Source organism: Primulina tabacum, chromosome 4, assembly GCF_025594145.1.
Source record: "Primulina tabacum isolate GXHZ01 chromosome 4, ASM2559414v2, whole genome shotgun sequence".
NCBI classification, from domain to species: Eukaryota; Viridiplantae; Streptophyta; class Magnoliopsida; order Lamiales; family Gesneriaceae; genus Primulina; species Primulina tabacum.
In genome coordinates, this window is record NC_134553.1 from 11,413,292 (window position 1) to 11,426,658 (window position 13,367).

Genomic DNA, 13,367 nt, shown 5'->3' on the forward strand with positions numbered 1-13,367 from the left:
ACAAGTTTTTACCTTATTAATCATGTTTTATAACTTTAAATATATACTTGAATTATGAAATTCTGAATATGCACACTTGTTTTGGTAAATCTATTTGGCGGTGAATTTTGAATCTCCAATTAGTTACTTTTTGAATCATTGTTGTGAATTTCGAATTCATCTAAATGTTGAGTCATTTCAAATCATTCATTCAAATTGTTAGAATCACAAAAAAATTTAGAGAGGTGCGTGAATAAATTTATCTCAACAATGTTACAAATATTTCGGTTGTGTTAATAACACTGAAATGAAATTCTTGTTAGTTGGGTTATCAGTAAGTCAACAATTAGAACTGTGCGTACATAGACTGATTGAAACTGTTTGAACAAAATGACTTATCAAAAGTAAGTTGGGTTATCAAATGAGAGGTAAAGTAGGTAAAATGAAAGTAAATTGTCACGAGTTTGTTTCGGAATGTTCAGAGACTCTAATACTCACAAGTCATCCTCCCTTCCTCACGGAAAGATTATACAAAAAACTTTGGTAATTACAAGAAATTTGAAATCACTTGTTTCAGTAGGACTTAACATTGTCTAACTGAAACTTTTAATAAATTTAAATCTTAATCAAAATGAGCAATAAGACTTCTTACTCTCAATTACATAAATTTCACAAATAAATTCTAATACAAATTGGTCCTTACATGATCAGATAATAACTTATAGGTGTGTGCTTACTTTTATCAATTTGGCTCACAGAAAGCTTTTCAAGAAGATATAATAGATCCTTAATTCAGAGAGTCGGAGTGATTTTAAAGCTTATCAAACTGATATATTTATATTATTTTGGTTGTTGGTTCAAAAAACTTTATCCGATATTTCAGCTGAACTCTAATTCTTAATCACTGAGTATATTGATATTCTTCCGAGAATTTTGGATTTGGGCTGACTAGTCTACTAAATAAACTATCAGTTAGGCTCCATTAGTCGTCCTCTTACGCTATCAGTTTGCCTATAATATTCCTCTTACACTATCAGTTTGACTCTGTAGTCAGTTGGACTCTTAGAAAACTATTGTTTGTCTCTATTCAATTTTTTTTAATTGAATTCAATTAAATTAGGCTCAATAATCTTGTTAAATCACCAAGAGTTAAAATGTTTCAACACAAATTCTCTTTCAAACCCAAATCCTCTTATTATCTAAATGCAACCCAATGGATCTTTGGCTAAATAAAATATTTTCTTGTCAACAATTTTTAGATTATTTCATGATTCAAAATTTAGAAATATACATTTATAATATTTTTGATAATTAAATATGATAAATTTCTTTCATTTTGAACTTTAGCATAATTTTAGATTTGATGTTTTACTAATCGTTATAATATTTAGCATCAGTGTTATCCAATTTTTTTAATAACATAATATTCAAACACCATTTTTCGATTCTTCTCTTAGCAATGATTATAATTTCTCCCTCATTAATCTCCTTCCCTCAAATAATTGCAAAACCTTTCAGTTTATGTGAATCGAGCCTCCACGTTATCGTTGATCTCAATAATATGATCAAATGTTGGTCATTTTTACTAAAAATTATAGTTGATATTAAAAGTATAACTCAAATTTTTTAACAATACAACAACTGAAGTGTTATGTTTTGATCATAATAAGTTCAATCATATAGTATTTAAAAGTTTTTAGTTTTAGATTAATTGATAATTTCGTAGCATCAAGATAAATTACTTTATGGCCTCTTTATTTATAATAAAATATTGATATATTCTAAAAACAAATATTTTCACAAATTCGAATTCGAGCTCATGTCGTGTCACCAAAAATTGGGAAAGGATTTGATGATTAAAAAAACCAACGAGACTTCCATTTAAAGCTGTGATTCATATATGCTCTCCCAAGTGTCTCTGCATAACAACGACCTGCATTGCCAAACTATAAGCGTGGATATAGCAAAAGGGTGGGGATGAGACAAAGCTCATTGAAAAACTGAGAGTTATTCTCTCTCTCTGTGTGTGTATATATATATATCGACTAAGTGGAAATGTGTCCAAAAAATAGAAGTCTAAGGAAATGATTGGAAAAAAAATATATTAAGTACTATTTTATATTATTTTAAATTAAATTAAATAATTAATAATATTTTAATAATTAATATTGTAAATATAGTGTTTAATCAGAACTACGTGAAATAAAATAATAAGTTCAATGGAAACCAAAAAATGAGTAGGACGGTCTCACAAATCTTTATCTGTGAGACGGATCAACGCTATCGATATTCACAATAAAAAGTAATACTCTTAGCATAAAAAGTAATATTTTTTCATGGATGACCCAAATAAGAGATCTGTCTCACAAAATACGACACATGAGATCGTCTCACACAAGTTTTTGCCCCAAAAAATTGGATAAAATGTGTAACAAAAGCTATAATTTAGGCCGAGTTAGTTAAATTAAGGAAAGCTATATTTTATTAATTATTTAAACATAAAAATAAATAAATAAGTTTTGATGAGTTTTCAAATAATAAAACTATGTGATATCTAAGAGTAAAAATGAATGCTAAAAAAATTGAAATTTATATGATTGGTTTCAAATTATATGTCAAAATTGAATCGAATAAGAAAACCAAATTTAATAAGATTAATGATTTTTAACATTTATATCTGTTTCTCACGAAAATTTATTTTTAGGCACAACAATATCATATGTTCTGTAAATTGATATTTAGTGAATTAAGTATTATTTAGTTGATTATTATTTTTAATTCATTTAAACTCTATATTCAAAAGTTTGATAAAAAAAATAATTAACTAGGCAGACATTATATTTCATTTTAAAATATACTTTAATTACTAATTTAAATAATTATCTAAACTTAATAAATCAAGCCGTTTTAGTAGAAAATCGAATCAAACCAAAACAAAAATGTTCAAATATCGAATAACATATTTCTAAAACGAAATAAATTGTGAAAACCGAATCAATCGATAAACACCACTAGTTTATGAGATTTCTCTAATTGGTTATTGGTAAATAAATAAACAAAAACATGACTTCGTTTAAACAATAAAATTTTAGGTGATTGCATGTACATAACTACGGCTTTCATAATCGATGACTCCAATTCGAAAACTGATCAGTTCTGTTTCTAATGAAAGACGGGATGGTATCTGCACCATAAGATTAAAGTCGAATCAAACATTCTCGTGAGCTTGCGATTCCAAGAAAACCAATCGGGTCTACCCCTTGACAAGAACATAAAGCATATTGGAATGTCAAATTATTAACAAGTAAAAGCAAGTAACTTTCCATCCATTGATAGTCCAGAACCATTTGAATTAACTTTTTGGTTTCGAATATATGTAAAACATGTGCAAACATTCCATCACAAGTAACCACCGAGACATAAAAAGATAAGGAATTCAACTAGTAGCAACCAAGAAAATGAAGTCTCAACTGTAAAATTTCAAAAGTTGGGTTGCCTGGTAGACAGCCGCCGACATGTAACATGATGTTAAATAAGAGATGTTTCTGGTTCAGAAGCAGATCCAGATTTATACAGGGGAAGGGGCGATTTAGTACAGTGTGTGTGCGGTTGGGGGATTCAAAACCTTTTCCGTTTTGGAGTCAATCCGTCTGCTGGATCCGCCACTGGCAAAGTGGATGCAATTGCACTAGATTTTCAATCTTGCATCATTTGCCTTTTCTTCGTTCATTGCTGGCCACACATTTAGTACCCGACGTTTAAGATCCATGCCCAATGACTTGAAGAATGTTTGAATTCAAATTCTTCTGCCAAAAGACGCCTTAAATTATTCTTTTGCTGCGATAAAATCCTTCAGATTGTTCACAATTCCCTTGTCGTACGGATTCTTGAACTGTATTACAGTTTGAGTTACGCCTGCAAAACCGGATCAGTCGAGGGAAAATGCTTCAATGGGATTTTATGCAAGTTTAAAGATACTGCGCTTTATGAGCAGCAGTTCTAGTTACCAGAGGAAGGGATGACCTCAACATGGAACTCTGGATACTTTTCCCAGTTTATCTGCAAAAGTGTAGTTTCGGTTACCAGTAGACGCGCTCATCTAACTCCAAGAAAAGTAAGTTGGAATCCACTATAGAAAGCAGCACACGGAGATGGAGAAACAGATGCAAAAATATAGAATTTGGACAAGAAATGTTGAAAAGATTCAATTATGCCAAAATGACCAAGAAAAATGTAAAACGAAGTATAGATGATCCCCCTCTCATATATTTTGTAATTTTTTTAAAAGTATATTTACGTTAGTATCACTCGAATTCAAGACCTATCACCATTGTGCTATTTAGTTGGCCATGAGTAATATCTTACAACTCAAGATATGCTTTAATCAATCCGTTTTTTCCAGACGGAAGTTTCACCAAATTATAATAAAAGATTCCGAATCCTTAGCTTAAACGAAGCAATACCCCATTTCATTTTCTTGCGACTAACAAATGGTGAAGAAATATCATTCTAAGTCACTGGTCAAAAACTTGTCATAAATTGGACCTATCGCAGAGTACAAGACAGGCATACCAGCAAATGAAACAGAGTATTCAGACAAACACGGGGAAAATATAATTAATCAGGTCGGAAGTAAACTCAACTTAAAAGATACACTTGACATGACTTATCAGGCTACTTGCAGTTTCAGACAAAGACATAAATTATTTGTCCGCTTCAAGGTATAAATACAACTTACCCATTCATCGGTTTTGATGTTAAAACACGCACAGTAGACATGCCACGCAATAAAAACCACCTACAAGTTAAAAAAAACATAACAATCAAAAGGTGATAAAACATTGTGGTGAGGGGAAACAAAAGTAAGAGGTAGTGTGTGGGGCCGCATGGGAAGAGGTACCTGCCAAACTACTTGAATCAGAGAAAACAACATTGTACCAAGAACCAAATTTCTGTAAGCAGTAGACTGCTAGAACCAAAGAACATTTCATGTCACAAAACATTGTACAAATGCATTAAAAATAAAGAAGAGTCGTGAGATTGGGAAGTTATCATACCTCTCTTCCAACTTCGGTTGAAGTTAGAGATTTTGCAGTGTCTGGAGAATAGTAGAAACATGAAAATATCATATACTCTAACTAACAGTTTATTCAAATATATGAATTTGCTTAGCTGGTATTATGCCTAAGCACCTGAATTGTTACATTGGAAATCAATTTGAGACTAATAAATAATGTCAGTTTGATCCAAGAAATTTTGTTGGTCGTGCTCGAGAAAAGGATATTGTGAACGGATCTTAATGGTGAAAGGTTTCAGCATTTTAGAATTGCAATGCCAAAGCTCCAGACAATCTTGTTCAGGGAGCATTAATGAATTTTGATTATGGAAGAGACTAAATAGAAATCAAGTGGGACATAATTTGCTCTCTTGCAATTTCAAAGAAACCTTTACTTTAAATGAGGTAGCTTGAGCATCCAAATTCAAGAAGTAGAGCCTGATAATTTCTCGGAATCCACGCTCTAATAAGAAATATTTAGAGTAATAATAAAAAGAGTTTGACCAAATGATGTTTTAAACTATCAATATATTGCTTCAATTTCTTTTAAAGCTGGGAACTAATCCAACTCTCAATTTCGCCTCTGGCATTATTACATCTATGGTCAACAGAATGGAAGTACAAGGAAAACCCGGAAGGTCATAACTTACACTTAGAAGCACATGCAAAATAAGATGCCTCAGATGCCAAAATTCCAACAAGAAGTACGATGAAGAGAAAATGATTTTTTTTACCTGCACAGTAAAAGAGCATTTTTTATGGTTAAAATGGTAAGTATATCTAACTAAACTCTTATATTTCATTTGTAATGTACTATTGCAAAGTGGATGAGCTATAATATGTACTATTAATCAAACATATACTATGCATGTGTACAAAAATAAGTTCATAAAATTCTTTTACTATTTTCTAGTTAAAACAATTTAGGCAAGAAATTTTTAGGTGAAAAATTAATTTTAATAAAATTAAATTTTTGTAGCTTAATTGTATTTTTTGAATACAAATTTACATACCAAAATTATTTTCATCTAACCCCACTTAACATATACTAACAAATAGGTTAAATATGAGAAGATATCATATTTCCAAAATTATCTAAATATCCCTTTTATTTAAGTGGAGTTAGGGCTATTTTTGATAACATATATTTGAAGTGCCATAACAAATCTTATAAGGTGCTCCCGACTGGTAGCAAGATTTACAGGCGAGATAGATGAGAGAGGGCATAGGTAGAAGAAGCAATTCCAATTCATTCTCATGTATCTACTATCTATGCCATTTCAAGAAAAATGTTTTCTATACTTCGTAACAGCTCTAGCTATTTCTGCACCTTCTCATAGACCTGAACCCAGCTCCCTGCAGCTCACCTCTAAATAAAAAGATGGTGCGGAGCAGCATGAAGAGAAGTGCTCTTTTAAGCAATTAGGTAATTCTAGATTCCATCTTTGGGGCACCATGATATAAATAAACTAAATTTATAGAGAGACATATTACCTATACAATTTCCAAAAGCAGGGCAATGGTGGTCAAAACCCATTATGTAATTGTCGCAGTGCCTGCAATATCTTACCCTCCTGAGCGCAGTAAAACTCTGGGAAGAAAGAGAAAATGAATTTTGAGTGCTACAGGATAAGAAATTAAAATATTTTGCAAGATTTTTGGTAGGACAACAAAATAATTTGGAATATATTTAGAATAGCTGTCGCAGCAAAGACACAGGGACACAACAACCGACACAAACAAGTAAGAAGAAGAACCTAGCCTTGCCGAACCAGCAGAGAAGAAACTGTTAGGGACTTGAGTATAGTGAGCCTATGTTGTTATGGATTTAACTAAGTTGGGCTGAGGAGTTATATGGGGAAGGGAATATATTGTGAGAAGTGAGAAAGTTGTACGGTTCATTCAGCATAATTTCCATTTTGTAACTGATAGCATAGCTAGGGAAGCGAAATAGGCTTTACTCTGGGATTTTCATCCATAGTTGTATGTATTATTTGTTTTACCGTCTTGTATTCAATATGGGGATTAATTATCCTAACAGAAACCTAGTGGATACATTCAACAAGGAGACTTCTTAGTCATTCAAGTGATCACGTAGAAGTGAGGGACATATCTCTCTAAGTCAGACTTTAGGTGTGCTGTCATAGCACAGACAATTATCTTTGCCAGAACAGCACACAACAGATAACGAGATCTGCATTATTCAAGGGTTAATCAGTATTTGTGACAGACATTACCGTTGAATTTTAAAATATGTCTATAGGCAGAAAGACAAAACAGGATAACAGTTTTGCAGACAGTACAAAAGCCACATCCAACATGTAAAGTTCAATTCTATCTTTCATCAACATATTCAAGAAAATAAAAACGAATGGAATGATGCCAAGAAACTCCGACCATCTTAACACTACCCTTGAATCACATATGGATATGTGCTACCTTGTATTCATTAAGCAATGAGTTTTAATGAATCACATACACATTACACAGAGATTTGAGCTGCTCCAGTTTGAAACGAATTAAGCTCGCACATATTATGGTTACTCTAAACATTGGAAACAACAGAGACTCAACATTGGGGACAGATTCTGCATGACTATCTACGAGTTTAGTATTTTTGGTAATTGAGCCTTGTAATTCCTAAGAGATTTTGCTTCGAGGATCAATGTGATTAAAGGCTAGTAATGCATTTCTTCCAGCAAATAGAGAAATAGAAAATTTACAATACCTTTGAACCTCTCTATAAGATCTGGTATTCTTTACTTTATCGCATTATTTACTCTACTAATTACTATATACAACTCTCAACCTATTATTATACAAAAATTTCGGGCTTCGAGTTCCATGCAGGTTTTGCATTAGTCGTTCTCACTAAAAACGCCAGTTTCTCTAGCCCGCATTTCTGATCAGATGGAAAACTTGATAAAAATCTTTTAAAATATATAAGAGGGAGCAAATGATTTATTAACCACTTCTGTTCCCTTTTTAGTCCGACCCCTTTGCCACCAACACCAAAAAAAATCATATGGAGTGAGTTAAAGAGTATCCTATTAATAAACAAATACATGTAAAAGTTTCCTACACAGAAATGCACAAAAGCTCAACTGATCGGTAGTTCGATACAACTTAACATCCGATGAACAAAGGAAAATGAGCATTCAAAATACATGAAATATTTAAAGCATCAGTCATAGGCTGACTAAGATAGTGATAGCACAGAACAAGTCACCGAATCTTATTTTGGTTACTGAACGAATAGTGTCAATTTCCATTAAAAAAAATAAATGGTGAAATATCTTACTTCTTCAGTAAGAGATCCCTGCTGCATGAAAAAATAGAAACCTTTAGCGCCAATAAAAAAATATATCAGATTTAAAGCTTATGTTTGTGTAATCAAACAACTAGCAGACTTGTACAACCCCTCCATCCTCTTCAACTTCGTTGGGATAACTTTTGACAACTGTGTTGAGGCAGCAAGATTGATCTTTTACAAATCCAGGGTCAACTGACATGATACTACAGCAAACAATATGATTCTCAGTCATCATCAATATATGGGACGAACAAAAAAGATCTAAAAAATCAATGCATCGCTCTGTTCCAAGGTAAACCATAAATCCATAGAAAAGCTTTTATGCACATTAAAGCAACTCACCCAAGAAGACCAATCACCACCGTGACGATCTCTATGTTGAATACAATGTCCATCACAGGTGAAATGACTGCAAAAAACACTGAACATAAACCTCTTTGAAACAAAAGATCCACAACGATTACAAGCATCCCAAGACATCAAAATTTCATCAATTTCTGAAGTTACTAAATCATTTCAATCACACAGGGCAAGGTCCTTTAATAGAATTTTACCCTGGCGAACCACATAAATGTAAACAGCCCAGGTAAAAAATATGCTAAAGAAAACGAAAGCTGGGGCCGAAGCTCTCACACCCAAAACCTTCTTGCAGCATCTCCCCAATCCCATCACAACCACAATCAAAAGGGCTGCAACATTTACGAAAAAACATAAAATAGAAAATCACTAAAATAACTATAATTTTCAAATGTGTATATATATATACAAAATATATATACATACTCTGCTGCGAGAAAAAAAATTGGAATGAAATAAAACCTGAGAGAGGAAGGAGAGTGAGGAGGGATAAGGTGGGAAGGAACTGAGGAAGTAAGAAGAGAGTTAACTGAGTGACGAAAACAGAGATGATGGATACCAGACCGCTCGTTATCAAAGATTTATGTTTTGGGTTTCGGTCTGATTCCGGCATTTCTTCGGTGGAATTTGCGGATGATTCAGCTTCCATACTGTTGTGGGTTCAAGCTAATATTCGTATATCCGGAAGGAACGTGCGAAATCAATTGACCCTTTGTTTTTATACCGACTCGGACATGAAACACAAAGACGATTGGAATCATCAAAGACCAACATTTACTAAAAATCTAGAAACAAATATGAAATTGAACAAGTGTGATAGAAAATAAAACTTAATTTCTAAAAGAAAGCTAGAATTTAAACTTAAAATTTGACCAGATTGAAATCCGCATATATACCCGAACCCGATCCGATTTAGGCCACTACCCGAATTTCGGGTACCCGATAATTTCGAGTTCGGGTAATGGTCGGGTTCGGGTTTTTTTTTTTTTTTGACAAAGTAACATTTTATCATTTTGTGTCTAACAAATAATATATGACGAGAAAATAGGCTTATCAAAATAATATTATCTCATAAATGTGTACAAAAGTTACACAAACAACACAATATAGAGTACTAGTTTTATAACATATTAAAATTAATTAAACAAAAAATAATTGTTCTCGTAATTGACAGACTTTTTTAATAAAAAAATTTGAATTATATACTTTGGTAATATTCATAATTTATAAATTTTCAATTTTTTTTATAATATTTGATAAGGTAAAACCGGTCCAATTGATGAACTCTTGAATTTTCTATAATCTCACTATCTGAGTTTGATAACCGTTCTAAGTAGAAGTCTCGCGAGGTGCTTTGGCTTTGGCCTTTGGAATGGATTTTGGAATTCTGTAACGTAGAATTATAAGCTTGGCCTTTGGACTCTGGCCTTTCCAATTTATTAAAGTGGACCGGTCATTGAAAACCCATATGTTTTTTTTTAAAAAAAATCGGGTACCCGATCGTGTAATTCGGGTACCAACTCTATACCCGAACCCGATCCGACTAAAAAATATTCGGGTTCGGGTACCCTATTTTACCCGAAAATTGCACCCGATCGGGTTCGGGTCGGGTGGAACCCGAAAAACCCGACCCGATTGCCCACCCCTAGGTAGAGTCGAAGAATTGTCTCGTAAAATTAACTTATAAGACTAGTTTTGTCATTGTTATCTTTATTATTTTATAAAACTATAGCACCCTGCGATAATTTATTGTTGGATCTGGTTTTCTACACGCCCAAACGCAGCGGAAGTTTTAAAAATTTTTATTTTATTTTGACAATCAAAATATGATTTGCTTTGGGCGCTCGTATGATTTTAACAAAAAAACATTCATAGGATGTTAGAAAATTATACCTTTGTGAATTAATCACGTGGCTCCAACTAATCCGGTATAAACGGATTAGCTCTTGATGAATCCCTACGAACTTTCTTCGATGAATTCCTTGTTTGATCCTCCTATCAAGTCCACGACTAGATCGCTTGATCCTCTTCCAAATTGCACTAGAAAATATGGAAGGGATTTTACGTAGGAGAAAAATATTTGAGAAGATGAGGCAAAATTCCCTTTGAAAATTCAAAGGAGGTGGCCGTATAATTCTTGGAGGATGGAGGCTGAAGTTTTTAAATTATGGTGTAGGTTGTTAGGGTTATGGATTGCATACATCTATATATAATTAAGCCATAACCTAATTAATCATAATTAACTTTAATGGTCTTGATTAATTAATTGGGCTAGTCCAACTATTTTAATTAATTAATTAATGTACATTAAGAACTTTAATTATTTAGTATGCTGGACTTGTACTCCTATAAGCCCATTAAACCTACTTCCCACCAAATTTAATTTAATATTTAATCAACTCAATTTTTGAGCTTAATTAATTAAATTCATTATAAATTCAACATTTGAATTTATTATTTAAATTATAAATTCAACTCCTTGAATTTATATCACCTCCAAAATTTAATATCTAATAAACCCAACATTTGAGTTTAATAAATTAAATTATCAAATTTTATAAATTCAACTCCTTAAATTTATTCTCTCAAAATTTATAATATCATAAATTCAACTTCTTGAATTTAATATCTTATAAATTCAACACCTTGAATTTATTTTCTCAAAATTTAATTATCATAAATTCAACTCCTTGAATTTACTATATCATAATATAAATTCAACTCCTTGAATTTATTCTCTCAACGGGAACAAATGATTCAGTGCTTGTGTGACCTTCAATGGTTCAGGACACAGCTAGCTGTGGGTTCACAACTACTTGTGATTCAGGACATAATCCTTTATTCGGGCTTACCCTAATTTGTCCCATTCTATGTATCAACAATTGATAATGAGAATGTCAGAAATCATATTTCTGATTAGACCCATCGAATCATGGTAAGAGCGTCTAGTAGCATCGCCCCATGATTCCCTAGGTATCACTGATAGTGCCTGCAAGAACCAGTCGATTATGATTAACGTACAGTACGGTCCCTTCATCTCATATATCCCGATCGAATCTGCAACCATTGGTTAATCGAGGGTTGCATATTAATTCGATAACTATGTGATAACTATAATAGTGGCATCGCGTGTACTATTGGTGTAACATTCTGAGAATTTGAAGGGTCACATAAACCACATGCATGCAAGTTCTTAAATTTCTTTGGTCTTTTATTAATTTGTATTAAAACATTAAATGTATGTTTATTTCATAAATTATGTGTTTAATTATTTTTATGCATTAATTCATGCATGATAGAATTTATTTCACGAAATTTTAAAGGTTTATGCATTAAAGATTTTTAAGTTTCATTTCGTGCTCGAACGAGGGACGGAGACCGGAGAATTTTCACGAAAAATTATTTTTATTACACGGTTAATTTTTATTAATTAATATAAGTTTTTTTAAAGATATTTTTCAAGAATGAGATTTTATTGGGTATTTTGACCCGCGTGATTTTATTTTAACCAGTACGCAAATTTTATCGAATCGGAGAACTTTTTGAGGGTTCAACTAATATTTTCAAAAACTTTTCAACACGAAATAATTTTTGGGAGTGTGTTTGGATTTAATGAGCCAATTTTAAGCTCATTGGACTTAAAACTCTTTTAATTTTTTTATTAAATCGTTTATGGCTCATTAGCTTTTTGATTAATAATTAAAATAAATATTATACTATCTACCCTACACCAATAATAGAACCAGCCGACACCCTCCTCTTCATTCAGACATTTCATTCTCGTTTTGTTTTCAGCAGCCATGGTGGGAAGCTTCGGCCTCTTCACTCCTTTGCAAAGAAAAATTCTTTCGGTGCTTCCTTGTTGCTCCATTCTTCGATCTCCTCGCGTATATACATCATCAAGGCATGCTTTGTATAATTTTTTATGCATCATACATGTTTTATATGCTGATGAATGTGTTTATGCATGATAATTTTCGATCCAGCTTGATGCATGAAAGATATTCGGTTTTCTTTGCTTCGGTTATGTATTTCTTCCTACTTACTTACGTTCTTGATAATCTGTTGTGAAAGGGCTGCTGGTTGGTGATGCTGTAGGTCTCTAATCACCCAGGAAGAAGGGAGTGTAAGCTGGATACTAGGCTGTGTCGAATCAAGAAGGAATTGAGCGCGTTCCTTGAAGCATAGGCTCGTTGGTGAGGAGATTTGGTTGATCTGCTTGAACCAGCGGCACAAGGGCCGATCCAAGGCATGGAACAGACCTTGGTGGGTCTGATCCACGGCCTAAGAAGGCTCCAGTGCTGCTGGAACAAGCCCCTTAGTCGATCGAGTGTGGGTTAATAAGAATCGGCCACGGTAGTTTCCTTCGGGTTCTAGCGTTCGTTTTCGTTGTGTAGGCTGCATGGGGCTGGTTGTGTGAGTCGGGTAGGTCCCTTAGGGTCTGGTCTTGGTCCCTAGTAGATTGGTTCGGGGCTGGTTGGAGTGGCTAGCAAGTTAGGACCGAGTTGAGCAAATGAATTTTGTAGGAATATGTGCTGGATTTTTCAGCCACGGCCCAGGATCATTTTCGAAAGTTTAGAGGTCTGGTTTTTGAGGTTTTAGGGCCTTTTAAATATATAATAAGTATGGTAAGAAGTTGGGAAATAGTTGGTTAAGTTTCGG

At 33.1% G+C, this 13,367-nt stretch overlaps 1 protein-coding gene across 8 annotated transcripts; it reads right to left on the reverse strand.

Moving 5' to 3' along the window:
• Window positions 1–3,418: 3,418 nt before the first annotated feature.
• On the reverse strand, window positions 3,419–9,571 carry LOC142543083 (uncharacterized). 8 transcript variants are annotated; one of them, XM_075650096.1, is made up of 13 exons: window positions 9,291–9,571; window positions 9,168–9,210; window positions 8,982–9,037; window positions 8,691–8,757; window positions 8,455–8,551; window positions 8,337–8,357; window positions 6,530–6,626; window positions 5,686–5,769; window positions 5,037–5,077; window positions 4,880–4,948; window positions 4,718–4,777; window positions 3,987–4,038; window positions 3,419–3,894 (listed from the first exon to the last, which is right to left on the reverse strand). In XM_075650096.1, the coding sequence occupies exons 1-13, from the start codon at window positions 9,352–9,354 to the stop codon at window positions 3,806–3,808; spliced, it is 840 nt and encodes a 279-aa protein (XP_075506211.1). In that variant the 5' UTR covers window positions 9,355–9,571; the 3' UTR covers window positions 3,419–3,805. The 8 variants fall into 8 exon arrangements, with proteins under 8 accessions (XP_075506211.1, XP_075506212.1, XP_075506204.1 ...); XM_075650097.1 differs by having other exon boundaries at window positions 8,903–9,037; window positions 9,291–9,557; XM_075650089.1 differs by having other exon boundaries at window positions 8,903–9,037; window positions 9,168–9,550.
• Between the last annotated feature and the right edge of the window lie 3,796 nt (window positions 9,572–13,367).